At 41.3% G+C, this 21,220-nt stretch overlaps 1 protein-coding gene across 1 annotated transcript in view; it reads right to left on the bottom strand.

Moving 5' to 3' along the window:
* Window positions 1-5,830: 5,830 nt before the first annotated feature.
* The window catches only part of tpo (thyroid peroxidase), a gene marked incomplete at both ends in the record, with an annotated part of 62,765 nt that continues 47,375 nt past the window's right edge, over window positions 5,831-21,220 (bottom strand). The window contains 3 exons of the mRNA XM_079833981.1: window positions 5,831-6,056; window positions 8,243-8,480; window positions 17,834-18,004. Of these exons, the coding sequence (XP_079690107.1) occupies window positions 5,831-6,056; window positions 8,243-8,480; window positions 17,834-18,004 (635 nt within the window). The remainder of the gene's footprint in view (window positions 6,057-8,242; window positions 8,481-17,833; window positions 18,005-21,220) is intronic.

Raw genomic sequence — 21,220 nt, 5'->3', positions numbered from 1 at the left:
AGAGAGGAAGGGTCGGAGGCGGGCAATGTTGCGGAGGTGAAAGAAGGCAGTCTTAGTGATTGATTTGATATGGTGATCAAAGGTGAGGGTTGAATCAAGGTGAATGCCAAGGTTTTTGACAACCGGAGTGGAGTGGACAAGTGAACCATCAATGTTAAGAGTGAGAGTTTGAGGTTTGGAGAGCATGCTTTTGGGGCCAATCAGCAGAATTTCTGTTTTATCTGTATTGAGTTTGAGAAAGTTGTTTTGCATCCATGATTTTAAATCAGAAAGGCAGTCAGTGAGGGAGCGTGGTGGGGGGTCAGAGGGAGAGGGAGTGGTAAGATAGAGTTGAATGTCATCTGCATAGCAGTGGAAATTTAGACCGTGTCTGCGGATGATCTGGCCAAGAGGGAGGATGTATATGAGAAAGAGGAGTGGCCCAAGAACAGAACCCTGGGGGACACCACGAGTGACTGGAGACTTGGTAGACTGATGTGGACCAAGTGTGACAAACTGTTTTCTGTTAGTGAGGTATGACTGAAACCAATTGAGGGCTGTGCCAGAAACACCAATAGCAGACAGACGGGAGATTAGAACATTGTGGTTGATGGTATCAAAAGCAGCACTAAGGTCAAGGAGGATGAGAATGTTAAATGAACCAGAGTCAGTAGACAGGAGGAGGTCGTTAACTATGCGTAGTAGGGCAGTCTCTGTACTGTGACATGAACGGAAGCCTGATTGAAAAGGGTCATACAGGTCATGGTGGTTGAGAAAGGTGTGTAGTTGTGACACCACCACTCTTTCCAGTACCTTGGCCAGGAAGGGTAGGTTGGAGATAGGGCGGTAGTTTAACAGTGATGTTGGGTAGGAATCAGGTTTTTTTAGAATTGGTGTAACTGCAGCAGTCTTGAGAGCAGCAGGCACAACACCAGAGTTGAGGCAGGTATTTACAATCAGTGTAATGGGTTTAGATAGGGATGTGGCACAGGCCTTAAGTAGAGGGGTGGGGACAGGGTCAAGCTGACATGATGAGGAATTTGACTTAGTAATGATGTCAGTGATAGTGAGGGAGACAATAGTGGTGAAATGGGAGAGCTGAGGGCCCAGAGAAGGTGGAGAAGAAGAGAGAGAGATAGCAGTGGAGTTGAAGGAGTTGTAAATTTGGCTAATTTTATCTTCAAAGAAGTGTAAGAAGGCCTGGCACTGCTCGGGGGTCTTAGGACAGGCAATGACAAGTGGTTTGAGGAGTTTGTCTACAGTCCTGAATAGAGTTTTTGGCCTGGACATGGAGGAGGTTATGAGAGAAGAGTAATAGTTTGAGCGGGCAGCATTGAGGGCATCCTTATATGTCTGAGTATGTTCGGTGTAGAGCATGGAGTGAATTGTGAGGCCAGTTTTCTTATATAGCCGTTCAAGACGGCGTCCAGCGGCTTTTATTTGCCTGAGCTCTGGGGTGAACCAGGGGCATTTACGGTTTGCTGGTACAAGCCTAGTCCTGACAGGGGCTAAGCTATCAAGCAGGCTGGTCAATGTGCCATTGTACATGGCAACCAGGTTATCTGGGGATGAGAGCTCGTCTAGGTCAAACAGCGGCGAGGCCTGTATAGCGGCAGCAAGTATGCTGTGGTCAATTGACCTGATGTTACGACCTGTGATAGTTGTTTTCTCAGAGGAGGGGGGAGGAATGATCATATGAAAACAGCATTCAATGAGCTTATATGGTCAGAGACACCAGAGATGGAACCAGAGACAGAGATGTCTTTCAGACCAGAAGAGCAGAGCAGATCCAGAGTGTGGCCATGGGTGTGAGTAGGAAAGTCAACATGTTGTGTCAAACTAAAACAGTCCAATACAGAGTTAAACTCTGAGGTGTAAGAACAATTAGTATCCACATGAATGTTAAAATCCCCTAACATAATCATAGCAGGGCAAAGAGATGAAATAACAGTGAGAAGTTCATTCAGTTCAGACAGAAAATTTGCAGACAGTTTGGGGGGGCGGTAGATTAGCAGTAGTAATAGTGGTAGGGTAGAAACAACCTTTACAGCAATGTATTCAAAAGATGTCACTTCAAATGGCCTTAGTTCTTTAACAGTTAGATCAGAGCGGTAAGCTATAGCCAACCCGCCCCCTCTCCCTACAGATCTGGGTTTGGATATGTAGCAGTAGCCTGGGGGAGTCAGCATGTTTAAATGAATACAATCACCAGGTTGTTGCCAGGTCTCTGAGAGACAAAACAGGTTACATTTTTTGTCAAGGATGAGATCATTTATTAGGGCCGTTTTGTTTGTGATTGAGCGCGCATTTAGGTGAGCAATATTAAAGTTCTGACAGGACAACGAGGCAGGAGCAGGCAGTCTGGGGGGGCGACGGAGGTTGTCAAAGTTAATTCCCCTAGAGAAGAGATCCAGTCAGAACTGATGTCCTGTATATGCGCACATTTGAGTTGTAATGTGCAGATCTAACGGTGGGAAAACTCTCCGTTGGCTTGCGAGCTGGAAAAACCAAACTCTGGTCAGGCCAATCACAGCGTGTATAGAGTCGGTGGGCGGGCTAAACATAATGACAGCAGAGTTGCGGCGGTTCCGCGTGCTACTCGTAAACAAAGAAGCTGGCGAACAGCGGTCTTTCCAAACGGCTTTCGCCGCAATTCTAGAAGACTTGGAGTTAAGCTTTTCTTTGAGAAAAGAACAAAGAACGGCAAAATTAAAGATGTGTTCAGAGTTTTACCGACCGGATACGGCGAAAGTTTAATCCATTAACTAGCTCCGCTTCACCTTCTTCATTGCTCTGGTTGGTTGTAGCGCTATCCTATTGCGTGCAGAGGGAATTTGAAAGACAACCGTTTATCCCGCCCCTCGGATTGAGCCCTGCCAATGGTGTGTTCCCAGACCCAACATCTTGATATGGGTCTGGCTTGTCAGGCTACTTCAGAGCGGCTCAATCAATGAATAACACACATTTATGACAGGTTATTGATTATGAACTAATGCTGATGAATAATGAAAATGTTTACTTTATGATGTTTATATAGTAATATATTTTAGACGGTTGTAACGATGCATATTTTATCTCTCATCTGAACTTGAATGAGCAGCTGCAACTGCAATAGTAAGGTATTTCAAAATAAGAGTCCCGGTGTATTTCGAGCTTGTTTGTAATTAAAAGTCACGCATTATATATATATATATATATATATATATATATATATATATATATATATATATATATATATATATATATATATATATATATATATATATATATATATATATATATATATATATATATATATATATATACTAGGGCTGTCAAAAGATTAATCGCGATTAACCGCATCCAAAATAAAAGTTTGGGTTTACATAATATATGTGTGTGTACTCAGTTAATTATTATTTATATAGAAATACACACACATTCATGTATATATTTAAGAAATATTTGCATGTATATACTGTATATACATTTATATAATCTATAATATATATAAATATAAATGTTTTATATAAAAATAATATTTTTTTCTTAAATATATACATGCTTGTGTGTGTATTTATATATAAATAATAATTAACAGAGTACACACACATATATTATGTAAACACAAACTTTTATTTTGGATGCGATTAATCGCGATTAATCTTTTGACAGCCCTAATATATACGTTTTTGGTTACACAATAAACTGTATTTAATTTCATTCCCATTTAATTCATACTCAGGAGGAAAGACTGTACAGTATTTGACACATAGTATTCAATAAATTACAATTAAATAAATGTAGGTCTGCCACTAACGACTATTTTTATATCGATTAATCTATCGACTAGTTTATCGATTAATCTATCAACTAATTTATCACAATAATTTTCAACACTTTTACTTAAAAACATTTAATTTAACTTGAAACGTTGGCATTCAGTAGTACTATAAAAAAGTATAGATGTAAACAAGCCCTTGACAAAATGTAAAAGAGTAAAAATGTAAAAAGGTACAAATTTGTAAACCAACATAACAAAAAATATATCAGCAAATACTTTTTATATAGAACAGTGTTGTCACAATACCAGATGTTTGCAACAATTACATTATTATCAATCATGTTAACACTAGCCACTATTCTGAACAGGTTGGGATGACCGAAATCTTATTTCATGATACGAGTAATTTAATATTTTTTAAATGTAATTTTATAATTACAATATAGATATTCAATTTAATTTTATCTTTTTTTAATTTTTATAATCCACAATGTAAATTACAAACAATATGACATAAACAGTGCTTTATTTTCAGCTACAGTAGCTCTATTTAACAGTAGCATTCAATAAAGAAATTAAACAATCAAATGTAAAAACAAAAATGCATAGTCTGCATAGTCACTCTGTAAATTACCTATACACTGATTCTTAATAAATATATTAAAGTAATTCAGTTAAGCATGGGCTGATTTTCTATTTTCTTTTGTTGTTAACAAGTCCAGCCCTTAAAGAGCTGCACGGACCAAGTTTATTGTAACGCATCCAATTTCTCACTCAACTCTGTATACGTTTACTAAAGACATATCCGACTGTGTGTACCTGAATACTCGCCAGGATGTGCATTTTTACATATTTTTGACCATTCAAACCCAATAATCCATGAAACCGGCGTCGCGATCTGTCTGAGTGAAAGGCGTGTGCGCACTTTATAGCATTTCTGTTGCTTTCTTTGTCCTGAGCTGCGCGTATATATTTGACTGTTCTGCTTCCATTGTTTAGTGAACGGTGGAAGCAGAGCTCACACACGTCCTCACTCCTGCGGTCACACATCGACGCAAATGAAGAAATACTGCTCTTATTAGAGTGCTGTCATTTTTAAAGTACCGGTACTAATACAATTTCATATCGCACCCAACTTACCCAGTCAATAAAAAATACTGACATTGACTAATTAACAACGTCGACGCAGTCGATTGTATCGACCAATCGCGACAGGCCTAAATAAATGTGTATTAAAAAAAATAAACGTATTTGAAGCTTTAGCTTAACCTGATATACTAACTAAAACAGAAATACAAAATTATAAAAACTATATAGATATTTTTTTGGTAACACTTTAGAATAATGGTCATTAGTTAACATTAGTTAATGTATTAACTAACATGAACTAACCATGAGTAATTCATTTGTTACTGTATTAGTTCATCTTTGTTAACGTTAGTAAATATAAATACAGCTGTTCATGGTTTGTTCACAGTGCATTAACTAATGTTAACAAAATTTTAATAATCCATTAGTAAATGTTGAAATTAACATTAACAAAGATTAATAAATGCTTTATAAGTGCAGTTCATTATTAGTTAATGTTAACTAATGTAGTTAACTAATGTTAACTAATGACCATTATTCTAAAGTGTTACCGTTTTTTTTTTTTAAACTAACAAAAAAAGTGAATTGAGCTATTTCGTGTATTTTTGCGCTTGAACGGTCAAAAACACAATTATGTCAGAATGGCAGTTTTGGCATGTATTCAAATAGCAGTCAGTTATAATGATTTAATGCTCAATTAATGCGTTACAGTTGAACTAAACTCATTATATTTTAGTCAACTAAAACAATTCAGAAGACTAAAATATGACTAAAACTAAATCAAAATTTGCTGTCAAAATTAACACTGCTTTGATCTCATACTTTTTTAATAAACATAATATAAAAATACATAATTATAAAATATATGAAGTTTATATAATATGTATTAAAATGATATAAGAATATATAAAATGAACAGTAGTGTGTATGTCAATTTTAACCTGATATCTCAATCTAAAAAAAAGATTTTGTGTCTGTAAATTAAAATCCCATCAACCATCATGTCACATGCATACCGTCATCAGGTTGTTCTTTCCATTCCTCCAGATCCAATGACGGGATGTTCCCGCAGAAGAGAAAGTCCTCCGGGTAAGTCTCTACTCTGAAGGGATCAACAGGAGCCTCTGTCACTCCGCTGTTGTCACAGATGACACGAGACAGAGAGTGCCTTTGTAGTTCCTGTCTTTGTTTTGGGGAAAAGACACCGGGATGTTCCCACCAGAATCTGAATCACACCAAAAATATCAACATTTTGATTGATGCGATTTGTTATTCTTATCATTTTGACAAGAACTCAGACAAGTTAAAGTAATCATTTGACAAAAAACATCTCTTGTGCGCCACCCAAGTAAAATAAGGGTTTGGAATGACATTGAGAAAAGCAAAGTTTGTTTTAAACATCTAACCTCTGTCATTGATACTAGTCATGTACTGCATGACTATTTATTGAATAACGGCACTATTGTTTCCAGCTGAACTGAACTCATGTCATAACTGATGAACTTTAGAGAGTTATTGAACTGAATTGAGCCGAATAATGACACTATAGAGCACAACAGTCGGGTTCTGGAAGTAAAAACTCTAAATAGTTTTTTAACGATAACTTATAAACCTTTAAAGAAAGCGCTACTGTGAGCAACGAGGTTGTGAATCCATGGTATTTGCTTCCATTGAAGTCGTTAGCCTGCATTATTTCAACATATTTTAAAAATAATCATGCTTAACAGTGAAAAACTACATTACCCATGATGCTGTACAGAAAATTCACCAATCATAAAGTGTCAAAAGATCTCTTTAGCTCCGCCCACTCACATCAAGCAGTGCGTAATCGAATCCATCTTTCTACGCTCTCAAAATACATAAAAATCTGAATATATATATATATATATATGCATATTATGCTGTTTGCAATGCTTCATGGGATTGTAGTTCTTTCCCTCACTAAACACAGTCTTGTTATTTAGTATGTTTGTAATGTTGTGATTCTCCTCGTAGCTGGTTGGTTTGGTTCATGGCTGATAACTCTTTAACGAAGACTTTTTTTTAAATGGATGGAAAAAATACTTCCAGAACCAACGGTGCTAAAAAAAATGGACAGGCTCTGTTGGACTCTATTGTCTTCCCCGCTAACAAAAATATGTTCGTTTTCCTAACGTTCCCATTAAGTTATGAAAACTTTATTTCTGAATGATCTCTGAACCTTAAAAACATCCAGTTTGTTTAACGTCTTAACTTTCTTTTGGTTATTTGAACGTTAAGTAAATATTCCATTTCATCAATATTTCAAATTCCATTTTATTAAAACGAACACAAATATATTTTTAGAACGAATCCCATTAAGTTTTGAAAACGTTGTGTGTTTGATGTTCTTTGAACGTAAAAAATTTCCAGTTTTTTTTTTAACATTTTAAAAACTTTTTTGGTAATGCAAACTTTAAAGGTGCACTATAACTTTTCTGTCCGCTAGAGGTCACCTATTTAAAACAAAGGCTTAGTTTGATGATGCCACGTTTGAGCGCAAAATCTTGGGACATGTGGTATTCACCTCACAGCCGGTGGGAAAGAATCGGGATAGGACTCGGGCAGAAATCATGTTCATGTGATTATGAACGTTACTGTAGTCTGAAGCAGAGCAGGGCCGAGTGTTGTGGAGCTGAGGAACCGCTGGAGCGATTGTTAATGAGATGAACACAACACACACCTCGCGAGCAGCGGGACTTTTATTATGCCACAGTCGCCGGCGCCACTTCCTCTTTTCCGCTCATGAGTGTGAGCTCTGTTGATCATATTAGACACATCTGAGTGTGTTGATGATGTTATGACGTTACTCTGTGTGTTCTCTCTGCGGCTGCTATGACACTTGTTCACACTACAGTGAGAGTAAAGCGTTTCTGCAAAATAAAACCAGAAACCGAGGGGAACGCAGATATGACGCCATCGACAGGCGACTCCCTCACACGTCCCGGTTCCTCGGGTAAAATAGCAATTTCTCACGATTTACAAATAGTTGGAAACATTTGGGATATTGTAAGTACTCAACTGAACAAAACATATAACACTGGCCTAGTGGTTTTTGGATATTTTACTGCAAAAAGGAAACATTCCATTTGATCATTCCTCAAACATTATGGGAATGTCACTATTAAATCTTATCTGAACATTCAGAAGCAATTAGTAACAATTAGAGAATGTTCTCTGTTAGCTGGGTTTCACAGCAGAATTTGCCTCATATTTGATGTAGTTTGCATTGAATGTTATCTGTTTATTAATGTAAAGCTGCTTTCAATCTGTATTGTATAAACCGCAATGGAAGTAAAGCTGACTTGACTAGTGACTATATTGTGGTGAAGGCAGAAACGCTGCTCAACTACAGCTAACCTGCAGTCTCTGCAAAAACAACTCAAAGCTCACCTGTCACCTTCCCTCAGCTTCTTCATCTGTTTTCCGATCAAGCATGCGAAGAGCGGTCCGGTCCTGGCTCCAGACAGTGGCCGCTCCAGCAACCCTCCCAGCCACACATCGATGTTGTTCGGATGTCCATACACATCCATTACTTTCCCTGCCAAAACATCATTCCCGACCACCTCTGAGAGATCCGATATGGTTTCAACTCTGTCAAATCCACAGAAAACCCTCCAGTCATTGTAACCTGTAGGAGAAAAGCCGGTCGACTTTAAGGCTTTTAAGTTGGGATTTTAAGGCTTTTTGTCAGGGGGGAAAATAAATAAAGTGTGCAATAATGCCTGCAAACTTGTATTATTCCTGACACTGGTTTGATGTAAAGTAAATGGAGTCGAGGATCGAATTAAGCAGATAGTCTACTTATACTCTAATGAGAGTTAGTTGAGGACACTAAATATTCAGCTACACTCACCTAAAGGATTATTAGGAACACCTTTTCAATTTCTCATTAATGCAATTATCTAATCAACCAATCACATGGCAGTTGCTTCAATGCATTTAGGGGTGTGGTCCTGGTCAAGACAATCTCCTGAACTCCAAACTGAATGTCAGAATGGGAAAGAAAGGTGATTTAAAAGCTACACTGTAACTTTTTTAGTTTGTTCTTAGCTAAAAACACTTAGTTCTTTCAAAAATATATGTGCTCATTAATGCATATTTACTTCTTTCAAGTAATAAAGTATTCTCGTAAGTTTATAATATCCATCCATCCATCCATCTTCTTCCGCTTTATCCAGGGCCGGGTCGCGGGGGCAGCAGTCTAAGCAGAGATGCCCAGACTTCCCTCTCCCTAGACACTTCCTCTAGCTCTTCCGGGGGTACACCGAGGCGTTCCCAGGCCAGCCGGAAGACATAGTCCCTCCAGCGTGTCCTAGGTCTTCCCCGGGGCCTCCTCCCGGTTGGACATGCCTGAAACACCTTCCCGGGAAGGCGTTCAGGAGGCATCCGGAACAGATGCCCGAGCCACCTCAGCTGACCCCTCTCGATGTGGAGGAGCAGCAGCTCTACTCCGAGTTCCTCCCGAGTGACTGAGCTCCTCACCCTATCTCTAAGGGAGCGCCCAGCCACCCTGCGGAGAAAACTCATTTCGGCCACCTGTATCCAGGATCTTGTCCTTTCGGTCTTGACCCAAAGCTCATGACCATAGGTGAGAGTAGGAACGTAGATTGACCGGTAAATCGAGAGCTTCGCCTTACGGCTTAGCTCTTTCTTCACCACAACAGACCGGTACATCGACCGCATTACTGCAGAAGCTGCACCGATCCGTCTGTCAATCTCCCGTTCCATCCTCCCCTCACTCGTGAACAAGAGCCCTAGATACTTGAACTCCTCCACTTGAGGCAGGAACTCTCCACCAACCTGAAGAGGGCAAACCACCCTTTTCCGACTGAGGACCATGGCCTCGGATTTGGAGGTGCTGATCCTCATCCCAGCCGCTTCACACTCGGCTGCAAACCGTCCCAGTGCATGCTGAAGGTCCTGGTTAAAAGGGGCCAACACGACAACGTCATCCGCAAAGAGCAGAGACGAAACCGCGTGGTCCCCAAACCTGACACCCTCCGGCCCCTGGCTGCGCCTAGAAATTCTGTCCATAAAAATTATGAACAGAACCGGCGACAAAGGGCAGCCCTGCCGGAGTCCAACATGCACCGGGAACAAGTCTGACTTACTGCCGGCAATGCGGACCAAACTCCTGCTTTGGTCGTACACCTGCTTTGGTCGTACAGGGACCGGACAGCCCTTAGCAAAGGACCCCGGACCCCATACTCCCCCAGCACCCTCCACAGGATGCCGCGAGGGACACAGTCGAATGCCTTCTCCAAATCCACAAAACACATGTGGACTGGTTGGGCAAACTCCCATGAACCCTCCAGCACCTTGTAGAGGGTATAGAGCTGGTCCAGTGTTCCACGACCGGGACGAAAACCAGACTGTTCCTCCTGAATCCGAGGTTCTACTATCGGCCGTATTCTCCTCTCCAGTACCCTGGCATAGACTTTCCCGGGGAGGCTGAGAAGTGTGATCCCCCTGTAGTTGGAACACACCCTCCGGTCCCCCTTCTTAAAAAGAGGGACCACCACCCCGGTCTGCCATCCCAGAGGCACTGTCCCCGAACGCCACGCAATGTTGCAGAGGCGTGTCAGCCAAGACAGCCCCACAACATCCAGAGACTTGAGGTACTCAGGGCGGATCTCATCCACCCCCTGGTGCCTTGCCACCGAGGAGTTTCTTGACCACCTCGGTGACTTCAGCTTGGGTGATGGACGAGTTCCTCTGAGCCCCCAGCCTCTGCTTCCTCAATGGAAGTCGTGATGGCGGGATTGAGGAGATCCTCGAAGTATTCCTTCCACCGTCCGACGACATCCCCAGTTGAGGTTAACAGCAGCCCATCGCCACTGTAAACAGTGTTGGTAGGGCACTGCTTCCCCCTCCTGAGGCGCCGGACGCTTTGCCAGAATCTCTTCGAGGCCAGCCGATAGTCCTTTTCCATGGCCTCACCGAACTCCTCCCAGGCCCGAGTTTTTGCCTCCACAACCACCCGGGCTGCAGTCCGCTTAGCCTGCCGGTACATGTCAGCTGCCTCAGGAGTCCCACAAGCCAACCAGGCCCGATAGGACTCCTTCTTCAGCTTGACGGCATCCCTTACTTCCGGTGTCCACCACCGGGTTCGGGGATTGCCGCCTCGACATGCACCGGAGACCTTACGGCCACAGCTCCGAGCGGCCGCAGCGACAATGGAGGTGGAGAACATGGTCCATTCGGACTCTATCTCCAGCCTCCCTCGGGATCCGGTCGAAGTTCTGCCGGAGGTGGGAGTTGAAGATCTCTCTGACAGGGGGCTCGGCCAAACGTTCCCAGCAGACCCTTACAGTACGTTTGGGTCTGCCGGGTCTGTCCAGCTTCCTCCCCCGCCATGGGATCCAACTCACCACCAGGTGGTGATCAGTTGACAGCTCCGCCCCTCTCTTCACCCGAGTGTCCAAGACATACGGCCACAGGTCAGATGAAACGACCACAAAGTCGATCATTGACCTACGACCTAGAGTGTCCTGGTGCCATGTGCACTGATGGACACTCTTATGCCTGAACATGGTGTTCGTTATGGACAAACCGTAACTAGCACAGAAGTCCAATAACTGAACACCGCTCGGGTTCAGATCAGGGGGGCCGTTCCTCCCAATCACGCCCCTCCAGGTGTCACTGTCATTGCCCACGTGGGCGTTGAAGTCCCCCAGTAGAACGATGGAGTCCCCAGTCGGAGCACTTTCCAGCACCCCTCCCAGGGACACCAAGAAGGCCGGGTACTCTGCACTGCCGTTCGGCCCGTAGGCACAAACAACAGTGAGAGACCTGTCCCTGAGCCGAAGCAGCAGGGAAACGACCGTCTCGTCCACCGGGGTGAACTCCAACACATGGCGGCAGAGCTGGGGGGCTATAAGCAAACCCACACCAGCCCGCCGCCTCTCACCATGGGCAACTCCGGAGTGGTGAAGAGTCCATCCTCTCTCGAGGAGTGTGGTTCCAGAGCCCAAGCCGTGCGTAGAGGTGATTCGACTATCTCTAGTCGGAACCTCTCAACCTCACGCACAATCTCAGGCTCCTTCCCCGCCAGTGAGGTGACATTCCATGTCCCAAGAGCCAGTTTCCGTGTCCAGGGATCGGGTTGTCTAGGCCCCTGCCTTCGACTGTTGCCCGATCTTCTCTGCACCGGCCCCTTACGGTCCCTCCTGTGGGTGGTGGGCCCACGGGAAGGTGTCCCCACGTCGCTCCTTTGGGCTGAGCCCGGCCGGACCCCATGGGGGAAGGCCCGGCCACCAGGCGCTCGCATACGAGCCCCAACCCCAGGCCTGGCTCCAGGGTGGGGCCCCGGCTGCGCCATACCGGGCGACGTCACGGTCCTCTTTTTTTTGGTCATCATAAGGGTTTTGAACTGCTCTTAGTCTGACCCGTCACCTAGGACCTGTTTGCCTTGGGAGACCCTACCAGGGGCATATAGCCCCGGACAACATAGCTCCTAGGTTCATTCGGGTACTCACACCCCTCCACCACGTTAAGGTGGCAGTTCAAGGAGGAGATAATATAAGTTTATAATATGCCATTGGAAATACATACGGAAAATACATACGGTAATGGGTTCGAATGCGAGTCGCCATGTTGCCACCCAATCTTGAAAGTACATCAGCCAAAGAGGGACATACCCGTGAATTCAAGCTTTGCCTTTCGCGTTTTAACACTCGATGGCACCGTGTGGAATGTGGACGAGGTCGAACTGGAAGCCATGTTAATCTTGGACTAAATCGCCCACCGTAGGAGTTAAAACGAAATCAGAATTGAGAGGAAGAGAAACTAATATTCACTGGATGGTCATATACCTTTCCACCGCTAGATGGGGGAAAATATCACACAGTGTAGCTTTAAGCAATTTTGAGCGTGGCATGGTTGTTGGTGCCAGACGGGCCGGTCTGAGTATTTCACAATCTGCTCAGTTACTGGGATTTTCACACACAACCATTTCTAGGGTTTACAAAGAATGGTGTGAAAAGGGAAAAACATCCAGTATGCGGCAGTCCTGTGGGCGAAAATGCCTTGTTGATGCTAGAGGTCAGAGGAGAATGGGCCGACTGATTCAAGCTGATAGAAGAGCAACTTTGACTGAAATAACCACTCGTTACAATCGAGGTATGCAGCAAAGCATTTGTGAAGCCACAACACGAACAACCTTGAGGCTGATGGGCTACAACAGCAGAAGACCCCACCGGGTACCACTCATCTACACTACAAATAGGAAAAAGAGGCTACAATTTGCACCAGCTCACCAAAATTGGACATTTGAAGACTGGAAAAATGTTGCCTGGTCTGATGAGTCTGATTTTTTTTGATAAGTTCAGATGGTAGAGTCAGAATTTGGTGTAAACAGAATGAGAACATGGATCCATCATGTCTTGTTATCACTGTGCAGGCTGGTGGTGGTGGTGTAATGGTGTGGGGGATGTTTTCTTGGCACACTTTAGGCCCCTTAGTGCCAATTGGGCATCGTTTAAATGCCACGGCCCACCTGAGCATTGTTTCTGACCATGTCCATCCCTTTATGACCACCATGTACCCATCCTCTGATGGCTACTTCCAGCAGGATAATGCACCATGTCACAAAGCTCGAATCATTTCAAATTGGTTTCTTGAACATGACAATGAGTTCACTGGACTAAAATGGCCCCCACAGTCACCAGATCTCAATCCAATAGAGCATCTTTGGGATGTGGTGGAACGGGAGCTTCGTGCCCTGGATGTGCATCCCACAAATCTCCATCAACTGCAAGATGCTATCCTATCAATATGGGCCAACATTTCTAAAGAATGCTTTCAGCACCTTGTTGAATCAATGCCACATAGAATTAAGGCAGTTCTGAAGGCGAAAGGGGGTCAAACACAGTATTAGTATGTGTTCCTAATAATCCTTTAGGTGAGTGTATATTACTGAGCCGCCCGCATTGTCACTATATGATAATTGGAATGAACTGATGACATCACCGTTTTCTCCGGAATGGCTATACGGCTGAATAAAATTCTGTTGCATTATTTTCCTGTTTAACACTGTAAAGCTGCTTTGAAACAATCGTCATTGTAAAAAGTGCAAGCACTTCCTGTGTATTTTTCCCCAAGCTTGCATGCCTGTAACTCAAGAAGTGTTAAATATCTCTTAATATCCTTTAAGATTCAGTTTTTTAACAAACTTTTCTCTTTGGTATCTTCATTTTAAAGACTCTATATGCTTCAATCCCAGAGATATGGAGATCTTAATGCGGCTCCATGAGTAAATTGGTCAATTTTACACATTTTCAGTGGCCAAAACCCAAATGTGGGTCACTATGCACACATCTGATACGTTTGTCTTTTAAAGAGGAATATCTGAATAACAAATAATGTTGAAACTAGAAATGTTTTCTGTCTATCAACACAAGTGCATTAGTGTTGTCTAAAGTACCAACCGCTAGACTGGGTAAACCCAGCCTGATCTGCCGGCAATTTGATTTCGCCCGGCAACTCAGTCTGGAAACCTGTACATTCATTACTACTGCTTCGGTTACACTTTTGCGGGAACCAATCAGAGAGTGGCTTATCCACCTGACGCACTTGTTCACTACATCTTGTAGTCTGATTGGTTGAAGGACTATCCAATTCTGTACAGAGTCATTTGAATTATGCAGTAGAAAATACATAGCAGACTCCCCAGACCAATGTTCAATTTTAAATTTAGCTTGGTCCGGTGATAGCCAGACAAAATGACCGCAATACCAAGTCGGTACTGAAATTTAAAAAATGTGACCCTTTGAGCGCTGCTGAGCTGGAATCATAAACACCTCTGATTGGCCATTGAGCTCACATGCTCATCGGATGTGTCTGTGATTGGCTACAATGATCAACGCACGGGAGCGTTTGAAAGCACACGGAAATGTTTGAAAGTGTTTTGAAAGCAGAAAAAAAAATTATATTTACAACATGTTTTTGAAGAGCCAATCATTGTAGCCAATCACAGACATATTTGATGAGCGTGTGAGCTCAATGGCCAATCAGAGATGTTTACGATTCCGCTCAACAGCGCTCAAAGCGTCAAATTTTTTACATTTCAGAACCGACTTGGTATTGCGGTCGGTACTTTTGACAACACTAAAGTGCATAGAACATTCCTGTCCAGTGCCATAAATATTCTTTTTCCAAAGTTTGCGTGCTTGTAACTCTAAAAGTCTTAAAGATATCTTAATATTAGGGCTGGGCAAATTAACGTGTTAATGCGGGCGATACATTTTTTCAGCTTAACGCATTAAAAATATTTAACGCAAATAACGCAGCGTCCGTTTTTATATCCATTTTTGCCTAGCGTTACATGATCACGCTCTTATACATGTAAATGCTTCCAAGCACGACAAGACACAAGAGAACGCACTGTATGTCAATGTCCTGTCTGTCTGTGTGTGTGTGTGTGTGTGTGTCAGTGTCCTGTCTGTGTGGCTGCGTCTCATGTCTCATGTCAGCTAATCGAGGGACACTCTGGTCAAGTCTTTAAATTGTTTCTACATTAATTTGGAGAGTAACTGAAAATATTACAATATCAAAATATTAAAAACTAAAAATACTAAAAACTTGCAATTAATTACAGAAAAATTGCGATTAATTAGTTACTTTTTTTATCGATTCCCAGCACTACTTAATATCCTTCTAAATTCTCGTTCTTAATAACATTTGCTTTAGAAATATTCATTTTTAAGGCCCTATATGGTTCAATCCCATAGATATGGGCGTCTCAATGTGACTCCATCTTGAATTTTACCCATTTTCAATGGCCAAAAACCAAATTTGTCACTTTTCAAACACCTGACACTTAATGTGTTTAAAGAGGAAGAACAAATAATACTGAAAATAGAAAGGTATCTTGTTTCCGTCTATCAAAATAATTGGATACAACACACCTCTCTAAAAACTTTTTAGCCAATTTAGCCTTGGCAACTAGCTGAAAGCTTAATTTTATGTCAGTAATGAAAGTGTTTTTATGGTTTTACAGTTTTTCTCAATTGCTAAAACACTAAAAATTACTAAAAAACACTAAAAACCCATTGGCTGAACAAAGTTCTCCGTTGCCTGAACTCATTTAGCTAATTGTGCAGTCTGTTGCCAATACCTTAAACCATTTCACATGGTAAAACACAATTTGCAGATCTCACTTACACATTCTGCACTCTAATGCAATGTCATCCATACTGGTAAACACAAGTGGCAACAATCAAATACAAATAAAGAACAAATGCTATTGATTGAACACAACGACTCAAAATTGATTTAACCTGTTTCAAATGATGTGATACAACCAATATAAGCCAGTTCAGAGAGCAAACAGGTTGTTGAAGGTGTGAAGGATAAAGTCTGAGAATGGATAGAAGAAACGATGTGAGAGGACGAGGACGAGTGCGTATGCGAGGTGGGCGACGAGGAGGAAGAGAAGGATGAGGGCAAGAAAGAGGAGAAGGGAGAACAAAAAGTAGAGTAGTAATTTCTGATCAATTTTGAGCTACTAGAACATATTTTCGTTAATCAAAAGACAATGACGGAAAATATGAAATTTGCTTTGAGATTAAACATTTAATCCTCCCTGGGAACTATGTTTTGAACAGTGTTTTCTATTTTTTTGGTATAATTTTGACCACTTTCTTTATTATTTGAGAGCAGTGTTTGATTTTGAACACAGGTAAAACTGTTATGAGGTGAAAGTTTCAGAGTCAGAGGTTTTCTAAATAGTGCTTGAAGATGAGGTTTTGTGTTGAATGTTTTCAGAAAATGGAGCAGGTTTTCAGAAATTGTGTTCTAGCAATTGAGAAAAACTGTAACTATAAGTCAAGTCACCTTCATTTCTGTGGTCCTTTATACAGTACAGATTGTTTCAAAGCAGATTTACAGTGATACACAGGAATATAATGATTCAGTGATGCAAACAGAATTCAATTCTGCTGTAAAGCGGCTCTAAAAAGACTGAACTCAGTCCTGTATTGAGTCAGTCCAGATCAATAACTGTGTGAAAATCACCAACTATGAAACAAGTTCAGTTCATCTATAAAGCATGTGATGTCATCATTAGGGTTGGGTATTGAATTTTAACGATTCTGATTCTTATCGATTCCTAATTTAGATTCCAATATGATATATATCATTCACATTTATTATTAGGCTATTATTGTAAAACATTTCATTGTAGCTGAATGAACAAAAATCATCAGGCTAGCAACTTTTGCCTATGTTTTAAAAATACCATAGCAAAAAACAGAATATACATTTCAAACATTATTAAAGACAAGTAAACACTCAGTAATTAAAAAAAGAACAAATAAACAAATTAGCAATTGCACAAATAAATACAACTGAACAAAGAAAGGATTGAAATAAACATTTTCAGGTTGGTACAGAAACTGTAATCAAATGTAAAATAACACTGCACTTTATTAATAAAATATAAGCTATACATTACAAATATAGTTAAAAAGTTATTCTGTCAAGAACAGCAAGTGAATTTTCTCATGTTGTTTGATTAACGTTATCATAGAAAAGGCATCAAGAAAATCTGCCATCAACGACAAGACCGACTGTGTTTACGAGAGGATTTTGCATTTTTGTGTGTACTTGTCCAATCGTGTGCTGTGTAAAAAGACGAGGAAGAGAATTCAGTTCATTATCACACACTATTCATTCACTATGAGAAGCCGTTCTGTGCACACATGTGTTTGTCTGCAGCACAGAAAACAGTGCGCGCGCCTTTTTTGCGCTCAAATGCTTAAAAATCACAATAAAATGCGCACACAGTAACCGATAAGCGGAATCGAAATGCGCGTTTCTAATCGAATTATCGGTTCTGGGCAATTTGGAACTGGATCTAAAATGGAACCGGTTCTCGATACCCATCCCGAATCATCATCCAGTTCAGTTCTTGTCCAATAGCGTCATTGCAGTCAAGTCAATAATATTGCCGAATATTAAGGGTCATGCGGATGTAGTCACCTGGTAAGCCGTGATCTCGTCCCCGCTGCAGGTTCAGAGCTGCCAGATCCAAAGTCTCTGGGATGTTGAGAACCACAAGTCTTTCCGTCAGTTCTTCTGTCATCAGATGGTCCTGATTCTGCAGGGCAGCCGGCCGGCCCAGAAGACCCCGCAGGACCGGATCCAGTCCGCCTTCAGAGCACAAAACATGCCATGAAACACTGACCGTCCAAGACAGACAGTCAAACCCTTTTTGCTCATATTCATACACAAGTGTGTGGATTACTGGGGAACAACTAAATCAAGCATACTGCGTTAGTTCAGGCAGGCCACTTGTCAAGCTCCACTATCAGCTGATCCGATTCCTATGCACTCAATTGGCAACTCTAAAACAGGGCGCCTTACTTAAAGGGTTAGTTCACCCAAAAATGAAAATTATGTCATTAATTACTCACCCTCATGTCGTTCGACACCCGTAAGACCTCTGTTCATATTCGGAACACAAATGAAGATATTTTTGTTGAAAGCTGATGGCTGAGAAACAGACAGGCCTCCATTGGCATTCAGTACACTTATACTCCCAAGACCCATAAAAGGCACTTAAAACGTCGTTACAAAGTCCATCTCACCACAGTGACTCTACAATAATTTTACGATGCGACGACAATAGTTTTTGTGCGCAAAAAAAAAATCTAAATAACACCTTTATCCAACTTTTTCTTGTCTTCCGTGTGTGCCTCCACGACGCATGCGCGAGAATATGACGCAGATCCGGCGTTCGGGAATCCATGAAATGCACACTTTAGTCCGATTTTGAGAACTACGCCGAGACCTAAAGCACGATCAATGTAGAATTCAACAGCTTAGATACACGCGTGTCTTCCTCTGCTTGTAAACAAATCGCTTCTGGGTCATGTGTCCGAACGCCGGATCTGCGTTATATTCTCGCGCATGCGTCGTGGAGGCACACACGGAAGACAAGAACAAGTTGGATAAAGGTGTTATTTAGATTTTTTTTTGCGCACAAAAACTATTGTCGTCGCATCGTAAAATTATTGTAGAGTCACTGTGGTGAGATGGACTTTGTAACAACGTTTTAAGTGCCTTTTATGGGTCTTGGGAGTGTAAATGTACTGAATGCCAATGGAGGCCTATCTGAAGCCTTTCTCAGCCATCAACTTTCAACAAAAATATCTTCATTTGTGTTCCGAATATGAACGGAGGTCTTAGGGTGTCGAACGACATGAGGGTAAGTAATTAATGACAGAATTTTAATTTTTGGGTGAACTAACCCTTTAAGCGTAGCTTCACTTCAATCTGCCTGCTTGGCCGCTTCTGCTGCACGCTGCCCAGCTCCTCCTTATAACTTAAAGCTACACTGTGTGATATTTTCCCCCATCTAGTGGTGGAAAGGTATATGACCATCCAGTGAATTTTAGTTTCTGTTCCTCTCAATTCCGATTTCGTTTTAACTCCTACGGTGGCCGATTTAGTCCAAGATTAATATGGCTTCCAGTTCGACCTCGTCCACATTCGACACGGTGCCTGTGGGATATTCTGTGCGCAGTGGGATGGTTGGAACTCAACTGGCCTAATTATTCGACTAGAAAGAACTGCAGCTAATCCAGAGTGAACTTTGATGATAGTAATGTTTATTCAGTCATCCAATTGCAAGGCATAAACAGGTTTGCATGTATATGTACATAAATGTGGTTTCTGTGAGAGAACAAATAAGGATGGTAAATATACATGATAATGGCATGACAGAAGATACACAGTTAAGAACTGTATAACTATAGCCTACTTATAAGTTACATTTGTATAATGTAACTGTAAACCAGAGCTTATTGTACCATAGGCGCTAAATGCAGCTGCATTAAAAGGAGCGGAGCTGCCGCTGCTACTAAGCGGTGTCCGGTTACAAAAGTGTGTGCGCAGGTTTAGCTCTGTATAACAAGTGTCAATATGCCGATCAGACCTGATACATATTTCCATCAACATACATTACAAGCAAATATTTTCTATAAACGAATAAACATTGTTGATAACAAAATAACTGAATGATTATTCAAATAGGTGAGCATTACGCTATTGTATGTTGACACAAAAATACTTCTGAATCAACTGAATTACGCGATGACACACTCTGAAACACATCCACAATGACAATAACTATTATTACTTACGGAGTTATTAACGCACAGAAATACCACACAAGGAAAAACAGACTTTTGAGGAATAAACAAGCCAGGAAAACTCCGTATAACTCTGTTACTGGAGCTGCTGAGATGAAAACTCTCTGCGCATGCACCAGACAAGTCTGAACAAGTTGACGCGCACAGTGTTAAAACCGGTTAAAACGCGAATGGCGAAGCTTGAATTTACGGGTATGTCCCTCTTTGGCTAATGTACTTTCAAGATGGAGGGGCAACATGGCGACCACCGTTAGATCCCATTACCTTATGTATTTTCAATGGCATATTATAAACTTACGAGAATACTTTATTACTTGAAAGAAGTAAATATACATTAATGAGCACATATATTTTTGAAAGAACTAAGTGTTTTTAGCTAAGAATAGACTAAAAAAGTTACACAGTGTAGCTTTAATCAGTGTCATTCTGTTGCCATTGATGCATGCTCTGTTCTCATTGGGGATTTACTCTGCCCTCCCAGATTAAAATGGGTGGTTGTCCCCAGAAGCTGCTGCTGTTCCCAGTCTTAGCTTTTCATGGAGCTCATGAAAATGATGGGGAATTTAGAACAGAGCCATATCCCAAAATATGCCAATAAAAAGTTGACTAAAAGTTTGTCTATGGTGTTTTTGACTTAAGTGGACCTGACTGAACTTAATTTCCCTTGTAAATAAGAATAAATTGAATATTTGATGTAAAAGGGAGCTGAGCAACGTTTTTCTGTTACAGTTCTTGTCCCGTTTTCCCTGTTTTGTCTTATTTTCTATTCTGACTGTTCCCGGTTTCGGTTAAGTTTTCTCCCCATGTTTGGATTTATTTTTGCTGTTGTCAAGTTGTTTTCTATAAATCAGGATGTACGTAAAGATTAGGGCTGGGTATTTACACAAATTTCACAATTCGATTTTGATTATTTTGGATATACAATCAGGAACAATACTAGGCAAAAAAAAACAAAAAACAAAGGAAAACAAATCACTGAACTAAAGCTGTAAACTATAAGAGTCAGTTGTAGCCTACTATAATATTGAAGGTAAAAATTATTTCTATACAAACACTTAAATAATAATAAAGTTATAATATTAACTTTACAATTACACAATCATATTTCTACTCCAATTTGTTTCATGAAATATAAACATTTAAATAGTGGCTGTCATAAAAACTTGCTAGATTTATTCATACATGCATTAAATATTGAAGAACATTAAGAATG

The sequence above is a fragment of the Gobio gobio genome (assembly GCF_949357685.1).
Source record: "Gobio gobio genome assembly, chromosome: 13".
Taxonomy (NCBI): domain Eukaryota; kingdom Metazoa; phylum Chordata; class Actinopteri; order Cypriniformes; family Gobionidae; genus Gobio; species Gobio gobio.
The sequence above is the reverse complement of the archived record's forward strand: the minus strand, read 5'-3'. Positions and strand labels throughout refer to the sequence as shown.